This window comes from Rousettus aegyptiacus, unplaced genomic scaffold (genome assembly GCF_014176215.1).
Source record: "Rousettus aegyptiacus isolate mRouAeg1 unplaced genomic scaffold, mRouAeg1.p scaffold_m13_p_8, whole genome shotgun sequence".
Classification (NCBI taxonomy): Eukaryota; Metazoa; Chordata; class Mammalia; order Chiroptera; family Pteropodidae; genus Rousettus; species Rousettus aegyptiacus.
The window spans coordinates 68482656-68504990 of NW_023416311.1; the positions used below are offsets into that span (position 1 = coordinate 68482656).

General features: G+C 36.9%; 2 protein-coding genes and 1 non-coding gene across 4 annotated transcripts in view; 1 reads left to right on the plus strand and 2 right to left on the minus strand.

The window, feature by feature from the left end:
• IQGAP2 (IQ motif containing GTPase activating protein 2) overlaps nucleotides 1-22335 on the minus strand; it is a 248303-nt gene that overhangs the window by 66414 nt on the left and 159554 nt on the right. For both annotated transcript variants that reach the window (XM_036225610.1, XM_036225611.1), the window contains exons 12-14: nucleotides 21689-21813; nucleotides 14611-14774; nucleotides 1231-1321 (exon numbers count right to left, since the gene is read on the minus strand). In XM_036225610.1, coding sequence (XP_036081503.1) covers nucleotides 1231-1321; nucleotides 14611-14774; nucleotides 21689-21813 — 380 coding nt within the window. The remainder of the gene's footprint in view (nucleotides 1-1230; nucleotides 1322-14610; nucleotides 14775-21688; nucleotides 21814-22335) is intronic.
• On the plus strand, nucleotides 4756-10244 carry F2RL2 (coagulation factor II thrombin receptor like 2). Its single transcript, XM_016127773.2, has 2 exons — nucleotides 4756-4819; nucleotides 8735-10244. The coding sequence occupies exons 1-2, from the start codon at nucleotides 4756-4758 to the stop codon at nucleotides 9799-9801; spliced, it is 1131 nt and encodes a 376-aa protein (XP_015983259.2). The 3' UTR covers nucleotides 9802-10244.
• Nucleotides 21322-21450, minus strand: LOC118607196. The gene has a single exon (XR_004952733.1). It is a non-coding gene; the product is annotated as a small nucleolar RNA SNORA11 (small nucleolar RNA).

Here is a 22335-nt window from a genome sequence, read left to right on the forward strand (position 1 = left end):
TTTGGACTTGGGAAATAATCCCAGGGTGGGTTTGAGGACCCACTCGGTCCGCTGTGAGATGGAGCTGATCCGAAACTACATTGATCACATGACCTCCATAAGCCGCTACTCTGACTGCTGGACCACAGTGAAGTTCTGGGTGTCCTGAATTAGTGTCAGTTCAGAGACAGGGTCCAGTAATCCCTGAAAATCTGATAACGTCCTTTCCCCCGCCCACCCCAGAACAGTCATCATAGTAAAAGGCCATAGGTCTCTTTGGGGGAAGCCTGGGAGAAAGATGAAAAGTATAAAATTTTGGTAGTGTAGCAGAGTCCTTTCTCAAGAGGAACTGGTGTCCCTTTATTAAAGGGATTCTGGGTCTGTAACCTGGCTCAAGTCTGGGAATTAATTGAGGGGCATAACTTTCTGTTTTTATTATTCAAGTTATACTTCTATTCACTTGACTTAGATCCCTTCTTCCACTTGTACAAATTAAGAATTTAGACTATTTCACTTTGAGTAACACCATGTTCAACTAGCTAATTCCACAGGTCTTTGTGAATCAGATTGTTCTAATTACTGCTTGACTCTGCTGTCCATTAGAGTAATTACATCCACAGTGTTTGGTGATTACCCAAAAATCACCCGTCTCCCTACAGTGTTTGGATCTGCCATTTTCTCCACAATAGCATGAGCCAATTCCTTAAAATAAAAATCTCCCTCTTTCTATACATGTGTGTTATATAGTATAATACTATATAGTATTCATACTATATACTTTCCAGAGAAACAGATCTACCTATCTAGTTCTGTTTTTTTTTTCCAGGAAAAAAAATATACATGCAGTTCTGTTTCTCTGGAAAACCCTGACTAAAACAATGAAAGGCACGAAAGGAAGAGGATGGGCATTTATTTTTCAGAAATGGGCCAGTTTTCTAAGGATTAAGATAAAAATTGATGACTTTGATTAAACTATAAATTTTAATTTAGAAACCATTTTTTGCTTCTTGGATTTTATTCAGCAATATTCTCATATTTTGCTGGATAGCTCTAATCATTAAAAACAGTGGAACCAATGAGTCCTATTGTATAAATATGCATTCAAGAACTCAAATTGGTAAGAGAGTCCAAATCTGTTCAGAAATTAAGAAATATATGATTTTTGATAATTGTGAATTAAAATAGAAATTCAGAAGCATAACCAGATACAAGTAAGGCAAGTTGGGCCAGCAAAAGTAGGCGAGGGCTTACATTGGTTTGCTCTGTCCTTGTCCATGTTGGCCTCATAGACTGCATGCTGTATCTCGTCCAGCCAAAGGATTTTAGAAGCACTGGCAGGGTCCTGAGAATATTATCATAGAATAAAAGAGAGAATAGTGAATGATGATAAACAGAATTAATAATGATTCTTAGGAGCCATTTTATTATAATTTCCACAAGTTCTTATTTAGCAACTACCAAGCACTGCCATGTATTGTACAAGTTACTAATGAAACAGACCCCCAACCAACCACTTCTCCCTTTTACACTGCCACCTTTAGTCCAGCCCGCCATCATCTCTCCACTGGACAGCTGCATTGGTCTTCTGTTTGTTTTTGCTGCTTCCATGTTTGCGCTCTGCCACAGTGGTCCTCTACAGAGAGCCAGACGATCTCTTCAAAATGGACATCATATTACACCATCCCGCGGCTTAAATCCCTCTAAAGGTTTCCCCTTGCAGTTGGTAGGAAATGAAAAACTCCCTTCCTCTGGATGGTGGATATCTAATGACCTGGCCTTGCTGACCTCTCTGGCGCACCTCACATCCCTCTACTCCCTGTTCCAGACTTTCACGCCAGCTTCCTTGATGTCACAACATTCTACCCTAGGTATGTGGCTGTTGACTTTCTCTTACCATTCAAGCCTTAATTCAAATGCCAACTCATTCAGAAAAGACTTTTCTGGCTATTCTCATGGAACACTCTCTCTCCCAATCACTCAATAACTGTGGTTCCGAAGGTGGCCCAGAATGCCATGAGATACTTTAAATTTGAGAGAAACACAATGACACTGAACGTTTACCAGTTATGAAATAAAAACAAACAAACAAAAACACAAACATAGTGATTGCCTTCAAAAAGTTAACAGTTTAGTAGAAGAGACAGATGTATCAAAAAATAATTAATGTGATTTGGGCACTATTAGCTGTAGATATACAATCTACAATACCAAAGAAGGGATTAACTTATAATAAGTAAGAGTGTTGAGCTGTATGGGGAGAAACTAAGTCATAGTAGCAATGAAAAGGTATTGAATTATCTTTAGTATTTTTTTTAACTTTGGGTAAGTCTGATAATCTTGCTACAAATGCAGTGCTGGCATATATTGTAATTAAGTGGGATTTCCAGACAGCAGCTGCATTTTATATAAACTTGTCCGAGATTACAAGTTTTATATCAGTCAAAATTGAATATTTTCAGGGAAGACAAAACATTCCAGTTTTAAAAAATGAGAAGCTTTGCCTACTAAATTCTAAAGCAAGAGAGTGATATATAGAAGGTAGCTTACTAGAGCCATGGGGAATCAGCTTCATCATTTAGGACCCAAGACGGATGGGAAGCAGGAAGGAAAAATAGCATTCACCAGCTCCTCTAGCACTTTCGACCCTATTTTCCTCAGTCACTAACATAAGATAATGTATGTGGAAAGGGCTCTGAAAATGAGACAAAATCTATTACTTCACCCTGTAATTTCTGAGCTAACACAGACCACCGTGGAAGGCTTGGCACCTGCTTCCACAGTTACTCTAGCTAGATTTACCATTTGAGAACTGTCAGCTGTCAGTACAATTTTCCATTTCTTGGAAGAATGATGAGGAAAGTTCAAACATGAGGTAAGATGTGAAGTTGAAGACTAAGGAGAAATAAAGACACAGGAAAGCAGAAACTACTCTTTCCTGTTTTCAAGGCCAAAGAGAACTCTAACACTCCTAGCCTAAAAACTAAACTCCATACAAGTTCATTGATGTATATATACCTCAGTTTCTTAAGGGTATTTACTAAATTCCTTTATAACTTATCGCTGTAGAAGATGCACCATACAAACTTGCACCCAGATGACAAAGAAGCTACAGTCCCATTTCCAAGCTGACAGTTTTAGTTTTATATGCCAAATCGAAGAGAGACTTTGCAAATCAAATAAATTCAAGTCAGCAGTTTGAATCATGACTCATTGAACTAAAACGGTTGCTAGGGTTAAACGCAAAACCAAGAGTGAAAACCAAATCCTACCATGTAATGTCTCCTTTTTGACTGCTCAGTGAAAGACTGGAAATAGTATATTTAGCTGGAGGCTCTACACTTCGCCAAACAGCTAGGTTCAACATATGAGTTGCAAATGGATTAAGTGAACAGAAATGAGGCAATATGCAAATCAAGTTATAAATTCTTGAATTTAGATGACTCATAAAATTTTAATTAAACAAAAAGGTACCCTCTCTTCGATATTTGGTGGTTTTTTGGTTATTATTTCTATCATAAAATAGTATTTTCATGTCAGTCTGTGTTACCATACATTACGTAGTTGAAGCATTAAAGACTGACTTTGTAAAACCTGGTGTGGTAAAATTTAATCAAGATGTGAAAAGATTACTTATATCAATTTTTTTCCTAGCTTATCTCTCAAACCTTTAAGTCTCATGTGAAATTTGCACTTTTTGATTCTTGCCATACGTTATAAGAAACAGGCTGTTGTTGAGTTGTTTGAGTTAGCATTTAACCTTGTTCTATTATAGGAAAATCTGTTATACAGTATTTTCCCCTCCATTGCAAATCATATCCTCCAGCATATAAGTATTCATAAAGCTTATGTTACACAACAATGTGAATGTACTTAACATTACTGAATTGTGTTAACGTGTTAACAATAGTGGTTAAAATAATAAATTTTATGTTATATATATTTTACAATTAAAAAAAAGCTTATTGTAGACCTTCTCATTAATATCCACAGTAAAAAGGGAGTCCTCTACATTTCGATGCTGTATTATAATTTTAGTTTAAATAGTGTCGTTTCCCAACCCTCCCCACAGGTTATTATCCATTGAATGGCTCAGAGTATCTTGAGCTATGGTAAAACAAAATATTATAAAACTGAGAAGTTCTGGCCAAGCACTGATAACAAATTCAGATCAATGTGACATTGATGAAGAATTTTCGAAGTAATTAAGTGCTTAAACATTTTTGACATCATAAAAAAATGTTTGCTTTCCATGATTTAATTTGTAATTATGTAATGATTTTAAGAATTAAGATTTGAAACAGCTGGGAGGATAAAGGGAATAATTTCTGATAGCTAATTGCTAAGTAGAAATCACACTCTGGAACCCCATTTTTAAAATGGGTGATATGGGACACAGTCAAAATTAACTGCTGCTCAGTATCTATTTTCAGATTATTCCTGCAAAGGATCGAACACTATCTACATTCTTTCAATGTACGTAAGTATATCAGGAGGGATTTACAGCATCCATTCAGAATCCATTCTTGGAGGTGGGTAAGAGTTAAATGACGTCCCCTGGGGATAATGTAATGTACTCAGAGGCTCAGCCTGAGTCATGCACACTGAAACACGAGTGCTGTCACACCCTTTCCCTGAAGAGGACCCAGGCATGTTTCCTGCCGGCAGAGCGCAGGAGAGGACGGTCCTGCTTCCACTGGCTGTTAACACACAAAACTGAGGTGGAATCGCGCTCCCTAATTTTATGCATTTGGAACCGTGTGGGAAACGGGACTCAGGATGAAAGGGGTCGTCTTTGCAGCTGCTGTAGCAGTGCTTCTGTCTCCTACTTTTGGTCAAAGCGGTAGGTAAGCTCTTTTCTTACGGGGTAGGACAGAGGTGCTGGTTTGTGTTACAAGTCAACAATCTAATTTTCTTTGCATTTCATCCAAATTGCAACCCAAAAGGCAGAGTTTGATCTTAGTTAGTAAAAGGTGGCATCATGGAAGTGAACAACTATAGTTTATTCAGTCTATTCGAACCTTGTCAAAGATTAAGTATTCTCTACTTATATTTAAAATTTTGTGGTGCAGTTAATTTAAAAATCAAATTTCTTTGTGAGAAGTTTGATTTCTTAAGAATTTCCTCTGATTCAGCAAAGATAGCACTTCTTAAAAAAATATTTCAAATCCTATGTTTACACTTTCTCACGAGGCATAAAGTGAGGAAATAAGAATATTCTCAGAAAAATCAAATGGTCTGCTTTCGATAATCAATGATGCTAATAAACTACTATTTCTTAATGAAATACATTTTTTAACTTTCAATGGTACCGGGGAGTTTTCCCTACTCTCATATTTGATTTTTAAATTGTAGACAGGAAATCTCCCATATGCTATTATTCAACTCTTAATGCGTTTCCTGTTTTACTCAACATATGTGAGCCTGTAAGCTCCTGCTTGCTCCAAAATTAACCAATTTGGGATAGGTCTGTATTCACAACTCTTACTGTTAGGTCACACTCGCGTCAACATTGTTAGCAGAGGGAGAGCTGGGCAGAGGACCACCACCACGGGTGGTGGTGGTGGGGCAAAATTAAACAAACAAAAAACACCCAAACCTCTGTAAAGTAATGTTGCTAAAACTGATAGTTGGAATTGCCAAGATGGTTGTAGGAGAGCATTGAGAGAACCTGTAGATGGCAGCTCATGTGGAATTTATGAATAGAATAAGAGTGTTATTTCTGGGAGTGGATGAACCAAAATGCAGCAGAACAGCAAAAGAAACGAGGTTTGTAGAGGTGGTTACTTCAGGCTGGCGGGGTGCGGCGAAGTGAAAAGGGGGAATTCAAAGGTTACAAACTAAAAGGCAGTGAATTTGCTTTCTTCAGTAGGGTCGGGGGAGAAATGTGAAGTGGCTGAAGTTTGTTCCCTTTGGATCAGTGCCTCTCCAAGGCCTTTTCTCAGGTGGAGAAACATTCTAGAATCATTATGCAGAACAGAAACCTGTGTAAAGAATTCAAATAAATTAAAAATCCATACACATAAAATTGAACAGTGAGTACTATTCTTAAGGAAAATCAGCCTCCAGAGCATAAAAGACTTATTCAAACTGAACCAGATCAGCTGAAATTCTCATGGAAAATGGAATCAAGACTTTTTCAAAGAGTCAGTGTTTAGCGTTCTTTTAGGGATGATGTCTTGCTCGATCACAAGAATTTTCTGGAAACTGACAAACACTGGGTTTCAACAGCTCTTTTATCAGATCCTGAAGGGAAACAACCTGTACAGCATGTTCTTCAGCTACCATTCTCCAGCTTCGTGTCAATCTGGAAAGGCGCTTCTTTCCCTTTGAGTGATGTCAGATGCAAGGATTTTCCAAAATACAAAGTGAGCAGAGGATCTGTGTGGCTGAACTCATGTCACATAACGTGCCTCAAAGCCCACATCTCAACATAGACCCGAACCACCACAACCACTTCCCAGATTCCCGCTCCCTGCCCCCCCTTTCTTTAATCTCTCTTCCCTCAAATGACACCTGAGCACCTCCCTGTTCTGGCTTGTTCAGGCAAAACTCTTTATGTTACACACTAAAATCAGTTTGAGCAATCTCAGGGTTATGAGAGAGGCTTCAATTTCACCCGGGGTGAACTGGCAGAGATGAAAACAGGAAGAAAAATGAGGCATTGAATGAGAACCAGGTTACTAAACACTAACCTCAAGTATTTAACATGTAGGAATTCAGAGGTCATGTGAAAAGGAACTGGCAGAGAAATGGCATTTGAAATTGACAAACATGAGGTTTAAATTCAGCATAAAATTTCATCTTAAGGTAATAGAAATTTGAGAGAATCTACTTTCTATATGTGTCAAAGATTAATTTATGGAAAAATTATTTAATGATAAACAGGTTTGAGTATTAAGGTTCATCTTGTTTTTGAAATTATTCTTTTAAGAATTAGGATTGTTAAACAGCAACATGCCATGTAATGCCCCATCCTTATAATATGTAGTTGTGTTTCTTTCCTATTTTTTTTCCATTTCCAACTTCCCAGATCATCATATTAATTTTATCTTCTGCTTTTTCTTTGTCTCCTCTCCCCTTAAAATTTGCATTTCCCCTAAAGTCTGCCTTTGGATGTTTTTTTCTCACCTCTCTCCCTAGGCTGTCTAACCACTCCTACTAAATTCAACCACGGACTCTACTGCAGACCAAAAAGATCCATACCTCTCATGTAGGCTCCTCAAAATTGGGATGTAAGTCTTCTAACCTGTCCTGGGACATTTTATACACTAATATCCCAACGACAATTCAAACTCAGGAATACTCGAAAATTTCTTAGCTTCTCGCTGTGCTGTCCCTTGGACCATCCTCCTCCTCCAAGTCATCTAGAATAGAAGCCTCCAAGTCATTTTTGCCTCCCGCCTCTCCTGCACCACCTCCGTACCCAGTTAGATGCCAAGTCCCACTGAGCTTCCATCATAGTCTCATGTGTTCATCTTCACTTTCCACTGCCATTGCCAGGTCGGGAACTCACCATCTTGAGTTTAAATGATTACAGTGGATTCTAAACATGCTCTGACCTCCAATTTTACAGCCTACTCTCCACATTGTCACCAAAGTCATTTTAAACACAAGTCAATTCATGGTTATATTAGTTACCTATTGCTGCTGTAACAAATCGTCATAAATTAGTGGCTTAAAAAAACACATCTATTTCTGGAGGTCACAGGTCTTAAAATCAAGGTGACGGTAGGGCTGTGTTCATTCTGGAAACTCTAGGGGAGAATCTGTTTTCTTGCCTTTTTCAGCTTCTAGAAGCTGCTTACATTCTTTGGTTCATGGCTCCTTCTTACATCTTCAAAGCCAGCATAATAGCATCTTCGAATCTCTCTGACTTTGATCCTCTTGCCTCCCTCTTATAAGGACTCTTACTGTTACAATGGGGCTACCAGGACAATCCAGGATACCCTTCCCATCTCATGATCCTTAATTACACCTGCAGAATTCTTTTTGCCATAGAAGGTAACACATTCACATGCTCCACACATTAGCAGGTGGGATCTCAGGTACCACTATGCTGTCTACCACAACAGTCATCCCTCCATTCATAACTTTTTAAGTGTATAACTTCGGCATCTATCAATGGGCACATGACTTCTCAGGACAGCTTAGAGGCCCTTCAGAGATTTGACTGTGACCTAATCATCCAACTTCCTTTCTCAGATGCACTTTTTTAGCATAAGACAATGCATTTTTGTGTAACTTTTCCATTAGTCTCAGAGTTGAATACAGAGTTTACTTAAAATTTTATGCAATAAAGTATACAATAAACATTTCCATCAGAATCTTATTCATCTATTAAATTCCATCTCTTTATGAACCGTTCTCATCTTTGCCTATGTTAATATTTTCCATGACATTTTGTTCAGATACCAAAATCTATTAACTATCGTTTGAATACCTACAGATTATAGTCAGTATGATGTTGGCCTATAATGGTCTGATGTCCTATTTTTGTTTCTTCCAATAGTATTATAAATTACTTACATGTAAGGGGTTGTCATCTAGTTTTTGCTCCTGCATGGGCTAGCATGGTGCTGGGCATACACCATGCCTGTTGATTGCCTGATCTATAATGATTTTTTAAAAATAAAAATGACCCTAAATTTTACAACTACAGAAATTATGTAGTATAATACATCCAGTTTTATTTTCTTCTGAACCATACATATGGCTCATCAAATGATCATATGTTACTACTTCTTTTCAATTACAGGCATGGAAAATGATGCAGACAACCTGGCAGAGCCAACGTTACCTATTAAAACATTTCGTGGAGCTCCCCTAGATTCTTTTGAAGAGTTCCCCCTTTCTGCCATAGAAGATTGGACAAGAACTACAACTGTAAAAATCAAGTGCCCTGAAGAAAGTGTTTCAAATCTCTATGTGAATAATGCTACCATGGGGTATCTAAGCAGCTCACTAAGTACCAAACTGATACCCATCATCTACACGCTGGTATTTGTAGTAGGTGTGCCAGCCAATGCAGTGACCCTGTGGATGCTCTTCTTCAGGACCAAATCCATCTGCACTACTATCTTCTATATCAACCTGGCCACTGCAGACTTTCTTTTTTGTGCCACATTGCCCTTTAAAATAGCTTACCATCTCAATGGGAACAACTGGATATTTGGAGAGCTCATGTGCCGGGCCACCACAGTCATCTTTTATGGCAACATGTACTGCTCCATTCTGCTTCTTGCCTGCATCGGCATCAGCCGCTACCTAGCCATTGTCCATCCTTTCACTTACCGGGGTCTGCCCAGGCGCGCCTACGCCTTGATAACTTGTGGACTGGTGTGGGCCACAGTTTTCTTATACATGCTGCCCTTTTTCATCCTGAAACAGGAGTATTATCTTGTCCAGCAGGGCATTACCACCTGCCATGATGTCCATAATACATGTGAGTCTTCGTCTCCTTTCCAGCTCTACTATTTCATTTCCTTGGCATTCTTTGGATTCTTAATTCCATTTGTAGTCATTATCTACTGCTACACAGCCATCATTCGGACACTTAATGCATATGATCATAGATGGCTATGGTATGTTAAGGCGAGTCTTCTCATTCTTGTGATTTTTACCATTTGCTTTGCTCCAAGCAATATTATACTTATTATTCACCACGCCAAGTATTACCACAACACCGATGGCTTATACTTTATCTATCTTATAGCTTTGTGCCTTGGTAGTCTGAATAGTTGCCTAGATCCATTCCTTTATTTTCTCATGTCGAAAATTACAAATCGCTCCACTATTTACCTTACAATAGTGAAATCGTCTTAGAGAACAAGGAAACCTATTTGCTTTACATATCATGTGTCTGAATGAATGGAAGAATAAAATTCTAAAGCAGCTTAACAGTAAAGGAAGTCCACTGAATTCATATTGAGAAAGTGAGGTACTCTGTATGACATGGGACAACACTTTAGGTTGGGCACGTAAAAAAGAAAAAACAAGGACACTAAGCTAAGAATATTCTCATCAAGTCACTTAGAAGTTTAAAATAATGTCTCTGTTATTTTTGTTCCTCAAATATAGTTTTTAGTGGGGGAAATGATACTTTGTTATAAATACTCATTATCTCCCTATACGTAAATGAGTATATTTCCCCTAGTTTAAGGATTAGTCAGGAGGTGGGATATTATGGGTTAAGAGCATGAAGGATCGCTGAGATGAATTTTCAATCCGTAGGAATGTGCACTGACTACATACTCTGTAGTAGACATCGAAACAATAAAAAAAGCTTTATTTATTTATTTGTTTGTTTGTTTGTTTGTTTATTTCTGGGTAAGGCAAACCTTGGTTGACCTCACAGATTGCAAGGACCTTATCAGTTTACAATCCCTTATTTTTTATTTTTTAATACCTACGGCACCTGGTCTTCTTGGTAGACTCCCATCTAAGTACTAACCAGGCCCGATCCTGCTTAGCTTCCAAGATCAGACAGGATCGGGCTTGTTCAGGGTAGCATGGGCGAAGGCAACAAAAAAAGTTTTAAATGCAGAGTTTCCTATTTTACTGGACTTAAGTTCAAAAAAAAAAAAGAAAAAACAACGTTCACTTGAAGATCCTCTACGTGTATGTTAATGTAAAGATTGAAAATCAGGTGACCACTAAACAAGAAGGAAATCAAATCTAAAATAAGTTTCATGATGACAAAAATTTCAATGGAAGGAATTAGTTTCTGCAAATAAAGCTACTGATTGTAATACAGTTTTATCTAGGGAAAATATGAAATGATATTCATTTGTTAAGAGCACACGGAATTTTTATGCAGTAAATACACATATAGCAAACCAGAACTGTTTTGGGGGTATAATTCATATGTTCTCAAGCAAAGTTTTCAATTTTAAAATTGCTCAAAATTCACTGAATAGTGAACAGATGGAAAGCGTGTTTTCTGCTAATTATATGCCAACATGCCAACTACGAGACTTTCCTAGAGAAACAAAAGGAATTTGGTGCTTACACAAGGTTATTCTTGAAATACTATTAACAAGGACCGAGAATCTTCAGCAACTTACATAACTGTCCTCAATCTTTGATAAAACTGATGATCCATTCTATGAAGATGTTATGATCCACAACATCGATGGGTTATACTTCATCTATCTCATAGCTTTGTGCTTTGGTAGTCTGAATAGTTGCCTAGATCCATTCCTTTATTTTCTCATGTCGAAAATTACAAATCGCTCCACTATTTACCTTACAATAGTGAAATCGTGAGACCTTTAATACTCTATACTTTGGTATAAGCTTTATTTTATACTGACAATACCAGTAATATAATTTTCTTCTGTTATTTTCCAAGGTTGGACCTTGGGAAGGCAAGGCACAATACCACAATAAGACAAAACTGGAAACTCCCAGATGGCAAAAGAGTGGAAGTTAAAAAACACAGAGACCCCACCAAATAAACAGAATTGTTCTTTTTCCAGGGGAAGAACAGGCTGAGGAAGAAAGTTTCAAAATTAATGGGTAGAGAAAGAAAACTGTTTAAAAATAGGAATTTAACCAAATCAGAGTCACTGCTTGGAACCGTATTTTACATCTGTCAGCTGTTGCCAATATAGTTTAAGCCCCTAACCTTATTGGTCCAAAGTAGTATAATATCTGAACTAGAACCCAGATCCTTAGGCTTACATTTAATTACAGTATAAAAGATACTGCATTCACACTTAGGAAGGATGCCCACCAGAGAACTGGTACTGCATGGGGACTCAGGGAAGGCTTCCAGGTGCTCTGGAGGGATGCTGTGGAGCTCCATCTTGATTTAGATAAAGCCCTTACACTGGAATGCTCTGGAGAAGCCTTCTGCTGTCTGCTTATGAAAAGTTTGTGGAATCAGGCTCACCTCAAGAGGAAAGCTATATGTGGCTGTGAGCAGTGAGGAACTCAGGCCTATTTCTATCAGAAGATTTCAACTTTGGTTTATAAATGGAGCAGAGCTTATATCTAGTAAGGACCTCATGACACAGATATTCCTCACCCCTAACCTGTGTGGTGCCCATAATAACATTAGCTATATTTATTTAAGCACTTTTTTGAGGTGTCAGGCTTTATGCTAAATACTCTGCTTTATGCTAAATACTCTAACACACATACATATTTATCAACCAATGTAATTATGTATAATTATGTTAATATGTATTTGATATAAATATAAACATATTATTATATTATATATTATCATTTAATGCTCACTATAACTCTATAAGATAAATACTTTTATTCTAATTCTATACATGTTAAAACTGAAGCATAGAGCATTCTGGTGACTTGACTAAAATCCCTAGCTAATTCATGGCAAAGCCAATATTTGAATGGTCCTTTATGTCTCCACAGCAAATAACTTTTATCTTCCAACGCCAGTATGCGTGCCATGTGCCAGGGCCACAGCTACATGAGTAACTGGGGAAAGCAGGAGGTGGCCCAATCTTCTTCAATGACAGAGTTTACTCTCCTCCCCCCGGGATGTGGGAACACAAGGCTTAAATGCGACTCACAGGCCTGGCATTCAACCTGAGCCTCAGGTTCATTCACATCAGATAAGAGAGCACCTATTCCCACAGTTCCTGTGAGGCTCAACTGCAGAAGATTTCCGTGAGGGCATCTGTAATGCATTTAGGGCACACATGCTGCTGCCAACTATATCAGAAGTCTAACTGCACAGAAGGCTCTCATGTCAGGAAACAATTTTCTTCACCTTTAATACGGTGGTTTAGTAGTATGGACGCAACAAGATAATGTTATTTTATTTTATTTTATTTTATTTTTTACTTTTAGTGAATTTTTATTTATTATTTTTTGCATAAGTAATACATAGCACAAAATTAAAAAGATTAAAAAATATAACTTCTTTTTCCCTAGTCACTCAATGCTCTTCCTCAGAGCCAACTACTTCCATATGCTGTTGAGGACTCTCTGATGCCAAAACATTTCAAATGACTTGAGTTAAAGTTAGTTACTTTGAAGGAAACACCTGGATCAGAGCAGTAGGTCCTGTTCTAGAAACCAGACTCAGTTACTGGGGCAACTGGCTCTTTGTGAGTTGTTTACATTGTTTTTTGAAAGTTTGAAAACACTGAATGAGTAATATATGCAGGCACTCTATAAAAAATTTAAAAATCCAAATGGTACAAAAAAGTGAAAAAGAAGTCTCATATCTATACTAGCCTTCTGTCTAGTTTACCTCCCAGAAGGTGTCTCCTTCCAGAAATATTTTATGCACAAATAAGCAGATATGTATTGGTGTGTATCCCATTTTTATGCATGTGGAAGCCTGCTTTTTTCACTTAACATTATATATATTAAAAAATTTCCAATATACATCCATTTGTTCTTTTTTATGTATTCCACTGTATGGATACACTGCAATTTATTTAACCAGCCCTGGTTGTTTTTGGTCTTTTGCTATTGCAAACAATCCTGCAATAAACACCCTTTCGTACAATATGCCTTAATGTACAATATTTATTTCTGAGTAACACATAACAGGGCATGGCACCAGAACTAATTACATTTTTTTATAACTCTGGATAATTTAGTCTTAGTTTCATTATCTGTAAAATGATGATGATAGTTCATAAGGCTGTTATGGGGAGTATATGAGAATATGCATAAAGTACTTAATATCATGCCTGGCAAATAGCAGGTGATCAATAAATGTTTGTTGTAACCAAAGATGTGTTTCCTGTTTCAGATGAGGCAGTTCCTAGTTTCTAAAGAGGAGATGCTCACCCCTTTTGGGTTTGGCTAGCACCTAGGGTACATGGCAGCTATGAGTGTCTAGGTCCCGGGTAGCATCATTCCCACTCTCGACTGACAGGTCAAACAAGCCTTACCTCTCAGCCCAGTACCCTTCCAATAGTGGCCAGCATCTGTGGGACTCCTCATAATATCAGTATGAGCTCCACAGCCAGATAAAACCCACTGCTCTTTATGGAGATTGTGGCCACATCAGTTTCCTCCTACACCCAGAACAAACCATGCTGGTTGGTACCTGTGTGTACCATCCTGCTTTCTACCCGCCTAACCAACTCGCACAGATCCTCTTCTATCTCTATGCCAACTTCTCTTAGGAATTGAATCTACAACAAGACCAGCCACCTTTGAATCACTCTGTGCATTCCTCATTTTGACACTATGCCACACGCTTATCTCTACTGTGATTCTTTATGAGAATGCTCATTCCCGCAGTAAATTTCTAAGCATTGAGGATTAGAACAGAGAACATTCGAATGGCATCATGTGTTCCTTGCATCCCCTTTCCCCCTACCAGATGCTATATACTGCACTATACATACAGTATACGCTCAGTTAAAATCCAGTAACTTGGACTCTGAACAAGAACTCACCCACAACTGGGTTTTTAATTAAAAAGTAGAAGCAGTAATCAGCTCTGCAGCTGGCTTCCCCCTAATGTTTGATGCCAGGAAAATGATAGTCCCATTACTTCCATTCTGATCCACAGGCAATTGCTGAGAAAAGAAGCTCATACGCTTTAGGAAAAACAGAGTAAAAAATCCTCCCTTCCACCTTTTCCCTCACCCAGTCTATAAACTTGAAAGAAACAAACCTACTAAGACTTACCATGAGCTTCTGTAATTTAGCATGGTACAAAACATCCTGATAGTGCTGGGCGTGGTTTGGGTCTACGTCTTTAATCTTAGCAGTAGGTAACCGTAGACTTTCTACAGTCTTTGAAGGATTCCCTCCATCAATAGCTTCATTGATGTACCCCACAGCCACAATTCCTAGAAAATGAAAAAGTTTTCCTTTAAGTCACGGTACATTATAAGTTCTCTAGAATCACCAACTGCAAAGATTGAGTTTGAAAGGGTGGTGGGGAACCCACACAAAAAAACTATAAGAGCTAAGAAACAAGTACAGCCAAGGCTACAGGAGATAAGATCAATGTACGAAAATTAGCTGTATTCCTATACACTTGTAATGTGCAATCTGAAATAAAATTGAGAAAAAAATTCCATTTATAACAGATTCCAATACAAATACATTATAATTATAAAAAGAATAAACAGGAATACATTTAACAAAAGAAACACAAAATATGTACACTGAAAACTACGGCATGCCATTTGAAAATACTAAAGATGAACTAAATAAATGAAAAAATCATCTCCTATTCATGGATTAGATGACTTAATATTACTAAGATAGACATACTCCTCAAATGGATCTACAGATTCCATGTAACCTCTATCAAAATTCCAGATGCCTATTTTTTTAAAACAAAAATTGCCAAGCTGATTCTAGAATTCATATAGAAATGCAAGGGACCAATAATAAAAAAATGCAATGTTGAAAAAAGAAGAACAATATTGGAGGACTTCTTCCTAATTTCAAAACTTACTAAAAGCTACAATTAATACTGAATGATACTGGCAAAAAGATAGGTATAGAGATCAACAAAATAGAATTTAGAGTTCAGAATAAACACTTAAGTCTATAGCCATGCTACCCTGAACAAGCCCAATCCCATCTGATCTTGGAAGCTAAGCAGGGTCGAGTCTGGTTAGTTACTTGGATGGGAGACCACTTAGAAAGACTACGTGCTGTACAGAGGCATAATGAAAAAATTACAAAAGTAAAAGACTGTAAGCTGACAAGATCCTTGCAATTTGTGAGGTCAACCAAGGGTTGCCTTGCGAAAAGAAAGAAAGAAAGAAAGAAAGGAAGGAAGGAAGGAAGGAAGGAAGGAAGGAAGGACGGAAGGAAGGAAGGAAGGAAGAAAGAAAAAGAAATACAGAAAGACAGAAAGAAAGAAACCCTTATATTTATGGTCAATTGATTCTTGACAAGGGTGCCAAGACAGTTTAACAGGTAAATAATAGTCTTTAGAATACCTGCCACTTTCCACATCCATAAGAATGAAGTTGGATTCCATATATCACCCTACACACACACACACACACACACACACACACACACACACACACACACACACACAATGCAAAATAGATCATAGACCTAGAAGTAAATTACAAATTAACCTAGAAGGTTAAATTACAAAACTTTTGGAAGAAAACATGGCAGTAAATCTTTGTGGCCTTGGAGTAGGCACTACTTTTTAGCTATGAAGCAAATGCAAACAACAAAAGAAAGAATTAAATACATGGGATGTTATAAAAATTAAACCTTTTCTACTTTGGAGGATAACATCAAAGAAAGTGAAGACAATCTACATACAGAATGGGAGACAACATTTTCAAGTCCTGTTTCTGACAGAAGACTTGTACATTTTGCATGCAAAATATATAAGCGACTCTTATAATTCGACAATAAAAAAAGAAAATCCAATTTAATGGGTTAAGGACTTGAACAGACATTTCTTTAAGGAAGGTATATAAATGGCTAATAAGCACATGAAAAGATGCTCAATATCATTATCGGGAAAATGCAAATCCAAATCACAATGAGATACTACTTCATATACACGAGGATGGCTATAATAAAACAACAACAAGTGGTGTGAGGATGTGGTGAAATGGGAACTCTCATACATTACTAGTGGGAATGGAAAATGGTACAGTCACCTTGGTGAACAGGTAGTTCCTTAAAATATTAAACACAGAATTACCATATGATGCAGCACTCACACTTCTAGGTATATACTTAAGGGAACTGAAACCATATGTTCACATAAAAGCTTACACATGGATGTTTATAGAAGCAATATTCATAATAGCTAAAAGCAGAAACCACCCAAATATCTATCAACTGATGAATGGAAAAACAAAATGTATAGTCATAGAATAAAATATTATTTGATCTAGACAGGAATATGGAGTATAATGATACGACATGGACAAACTATGAAAACGTGCTAAGTGAAAGAAGCCAGAGAAAGGCTACAAATTACTATTCTATTTATGTGAAATGTCCAGAATAGGAAACTCCATAGAAAGAAAGAAGATTAGTAGTTACCAGAAAATGAGAGGAGAGGAAAATAGGAATGACTGCTAATGGGTATGAAGTTTCTTTTTGGGGTGATAAAAATGTCCTGAATTTAGATAACGATAATGGTTGTACAACTTTTAAATAATAAAACATACCATAAAAACACAATAAACATGAATTTTATGGTATATGAATTATATCTCAATGAAACTGTTATAGAAAGGGGGATAACTTTACATATACGTAGCAGTAGGGTTGCTAATTTCTAGTGCAACCTTCAGTTAGATAGTAACCAAGATGCCTGGATGATGGAACCAGAGAATACTAAAGCTAGAAGAATTTAAAATATATATATACAGAAAAAGTGCAAAGAGGTTTGGATATACATTCTATCTTTTGGATTACTCTACTTGCCCACTGTGAAAAAAATGCCAAGAGATAATTAAAAAATCAAACAGTTCCCTACTGTGTCAATAGAGTGAATTTCCAGGTCAATATGGTGTAATGCTGTCCAATGGAGTGTTCTATCATGATGGAAATATCTTGTATCTGGGCTGGCCGTAGCCACATCTAACTATTATATTAAACATTTAAAATGTGGCTAGTATGGCTTAAGAAAGTAATTCTAAATTTTATTTAATTTTAATTAGTTAAAATAGCCACACATGGCTGAGAAATGCAGGAAGGCTCCATTGAAATTAACATAGTCATGCATGTTTTGGGATATTTTTAAAGTTCAAGTAGGGCTAATTAATATCACAAATTGTCTCTCTAAAACCACCTGGTAAAATAACATCTGGAACTCTAAATCATGAAGTTACCGAAAGAAAAATAAGCATATCCACCAGTTTAACTTTTACGATCTCTACCATGTCATAGGATCTTAGGACATAGACTATAAGGTCCAGTAATAAAAAGCACAGAAACCAAGCTATGGAATCTGAAAAGTTTTCGAAATTCTAGCAAAAGGGATCTATTTGAATGCCACTTCTCAGTCCCATCTTATTATTAAAAATAAACTATCAACCAGTCATAAAAAAACTACAGTGTATGTACAAATGTGTGTTTATACATAAGTATATGTGTGTATGTATTGTACACACATATGCACACATACTGAGAGGGCTTTTGCTTTCCAGATTAGTTCTGATGGACAAGAACTAGTAAAAAACTTAAACATTAACAAGGAAGTAAGCTTAGAAAATAAACATTCTTAAAGCCAACTTATTATTTCTCATTTTGTCAGTTATTTTTCATAACAATCACAAGTGACTTTACAAATGTGGTATGCTATGAAATTCAATACTTTTAATTTTTATAAAGTGTCTTCATCTTGACATTGAAATTAAGGTAAAATATTTATCTAAGTATCTCCCTAACAGATGACTCCATAAATACCACCTTGCTGAGAATGAAAAGATTTACCTGGAACAGAGAAGGGGCAATCTAAAATAACTAAAATTATTCCTGATTATAATACTTAAATATATATGAAGAAAAGCAAAAGTACTTCTCTAACATGCAAGTTCATCATCTCAAAACACAAGAACTCCAGAAAGTCTAATTACTATCCACATACAAGGTATTAGCATCATTTTACTGTGTAGTACTTATAAACTGGAGAGCGCAGAAAACTTCATGTCATTCCCTGGATACCTCCTTGGGTAGACTGTTCTACTTTTAAACACCCCATCCGAAAATGATCTTAACAGAACTATGTCTGAGAAATATGTGTTCCTAATGGCTGATCACCTGGGAATGAGTGCATTCCAGCTGACTTGATTGAAATCACCTGCTTAAGTTTTGTTTGTTGTGTTTCTAAGAACACAAGCTGCTGAGCTCATAGTAAGTGACCTCATAGGAGCTGAAAGACCTACCCAGAAGCCCTCGGGCACATCTGCATCACTTCCTCTGCTTATAAGTAAAGGGGAATTCCCATTTGAACAAAGATTGCTGATCCTCATGGCCAACTTCTTTAAATCAACATGTGAGACCATAACATTCTATGAGAGTGGGCATTCTCTTCCGTATTGTTCATTTGAGACAGCAGACGAGGTAACCTACCACCACCAAAAATAAAAGAATGGTACCTACCAAGTTTAAAAAGCAAAAATTCAAAGGAAAAGAACTAAGTTGCATGGTTAAAATAATGCTCCTCTATGGCTCTATTGGAAAAAGTGATCTTGCCAGGAAGAAATCCACAGAGTATCCAAGTCTAAGGAAATGTGTTTAGCAGCTTCTCCATTAAATTCACCTTCCACATTTATCATTCCGCATTAGCTGCATACCTTATCTACATCACAATTCAGACAGAGGATTAAACCTAGGAGCATGTGGCAGGGGTGGGGCGGGGAGAGTAATGCACTTTCAAGATGTCCCCAAAAAATTCTCAGCTCTTTCAGATGACTTAATTACTGTTCACAATTTAATGCCTGTTCGCAATGGTGTATTTTTAAAGTTAGCTTTTTAAACAATTACCTAAACATATATCAAACTCAATGCTTGAAGAATTTAAAACAAAAATACCTCATTTTGACAAAATAACAAAACAAACCAAAACAGAGAAATTAAATATTCTGTATTAAAGTCCCCAAATTCTGGAAAGATAGTATGTTCAGGAATATCTGAAGTAATCGTTCTAGTTATGGCATATACCTTTCACGACATGATGCTTAAAAGAAATATGATAGTAGTCACGTGATATATCCCATGGAGAATAACAATACTGTAGTTACCTAGTTAAATGCCATACCATTCCAAAGAGATTTTTGTTTAAAAATGGTATCCACCTATAAAAGACCACTTTCTTTTTAAGTTATACAAATGTTACTTGCTTTTCTTTTCCTGGTAAAAAGCAAAGGCTTTACTAGATAGTCTGAGACAAAAATGGCATCTCCCCTTCCCTTTTTTAAATTAATGTCAAGAATGAGAGTAAAACTATAACACTGAGAACTAGGGCACCTTTACTTGCATAAGCTGCAGATACCAAAATCACCAAAACAGACCTGGACTGTGGGTATTGTTAGAAAGAATTGGGAAAAAGTTAGAAAATAAAGATGGAACATGATTCTTTGTTTTGCTCACCTAAAGAGAAGAGTGTTACCCCTGGGGGGCATTAGCCAAAGCACCCAAACCATCATTGCAGGAGACCCAAGGTGTGAAGCTGGGGATCAAGGAGGAAGGCAAGAGGGCAGAGGGCCGGGAGACTGAGTTTTTTAACAGGACATACATTGCAGCGTTTTCCCACCATCAGATGATGTTAAACATCTGCTCAAATTAGTGTTTCCCTCTTGACTAGCATTTGGCAAGAATCACGAGCTCCTCGGTCAATGTATCGGACAAGAGCTAAGTGGGCCGTGTATAAGCCATCTCATTGCAGGGATTCCAAAATGCCTCACTGAAAGGAAATGCAGAGGAAGCAAATACTGGTTGTCAAAAGAGGAAATTTAGATTTGAACACAATTTGAGAAGGACAAGAGAAAGAAAGTATCCAGGGATCAGTGTATCATCCACAGTACACAATGTCAAGGCAGCACGCCTGGACTCTGTTTTCTATTTGGGGCCTAAAGCGAAAAGATGTTTAATGAAAAAACAAATCCAGCCTTGATGTTGGGTGCCAAGCTCGCAGGAAATAGAAAAAAGGGAAGAAAACTATGTAAATGAAATTAACTAACAAAGTCGTACATTTTAGCACAAGAGAAATTTTACTATCCTAAAGTTAGAGCATTAGAAGAACAGACCTAAGACCTTACCAAACCTTGCTAGAACAAACACCCTAAACTTGTGAGAGAAGTATTTCCTACTCCATCATCAAACTTAGAACAAATGAGAAAAATAAGTCAAAACTAGAGGGTAGAAGGGAGGTCAATAATATTAGCAATCTTAATCCAATGTTGCTGACAAATCAAAAGACTCAGAGAAAGCCCAAAATGGTGGTGCTGGTTTGTTTTTATGATGGAAAAGACAGTTTGAAGCTTGAATTTGGTAATTCATGCTAGAAAAGCAGTGATTACAATGATTGCTAAAGTTACAAAGCTCCTCATTCTTCATTATGTTTTTATAAGCAAGAGGCAAATGATAAGGAAGGAAGCTGACATTAAGAAAGCACGTTTCAAGGCATATCTTCTTGGATTGTCCACCTTCATGCTGGTAGTTCATAATTTCTAGAAACACAACAAATCACCATGACTTGTGATTAAAAAGCAACAGTTAGAATACATTCCAGTTTCTTCCTAGGGTAGGAATAAGTGTCACATTTCAGAAAAATGCCCAAATGAAAGGTCAAAATAAAGTTGAATGGTTAAAAAACTGAGTTATCTAGAAGTCATCTCTGAAGTACCAATAAACAAAAAATATTAGGACTTCTATTTATTTATTTTTTCCATGTATAGGGCATAATGTCACAGGAAGGTCACAGTATCCTGCCACCTGTGAAGAGTAACCCCAAATTCTTGTAGGGTGTGTTGTAAACAGAGAAACCATTCTTCATGAGCCCTGCTCTGATCACACCCCTATTTATGTATTTTCATTCTGTCCATTTGTCTTTTTATGTATGCTTTGTAACATTTACAAACTGTTGCTATAGTAGTAAAGGCATAACATTTATATATAAATACATAGATACATATTAGGGAAGTGTGCTCTCATGTGGTTCCATGAACAAATATTTGGAGCCCTAATCTAGAAAACTTAGTTGTCCAGACACCTTATTCTCCTACTATACTAGAGATAGGAAGTGTTCTATACTTACGGTCATTTTCTTCTTGAATCTGAATATTAACTTTATCAATATGATTCTGAATTTCATTCCAGCTTAAGTTCTCTTGCCCTTGGGATAAGGCTTCTAGTTTAATGGAGAGTAGTTCATTTGCATAACTGTGAAAGAGAAAACAATCATGATACCAATCAGAGACATTCATTCTTTGTTCACATTATGCATCTTAAATTTGTCCATGGGGCCAAAAGTAGATGTCACAAGGCTAGACAAAGAATAGAAGGCAAGTAAAATTGTTTAGTGAAGCTTTGTCAACATACAACAAGCTCACTTATACTAATGATGTTCTTTTTTAAGAAGAATACGTGCTTTATGTACAAATAATATTAAATTAATTAAATTTTCCAAAATCCAAATTCATATACAACTCGACCAAAACAAAACAAAACACTAGGATATTCTCAATTCTGTGAAATAGCTTTTCTTTCCCAGTTACTCATTTTTCTCCTATTTGCATGTCTTGGCTCTGAATTACCGTGGCCCTTAACCCTTCCATCAAGGGTCCTTTTTATTATTCCCGTTCCTTCCAAACTGAGTTGTGAGTGACTCTTCTACTGTAACACTAACAAACCTTGAGACCTTGAGACCTAATGTGCCCACTGAGAAAGCAAATAAAATGCCAA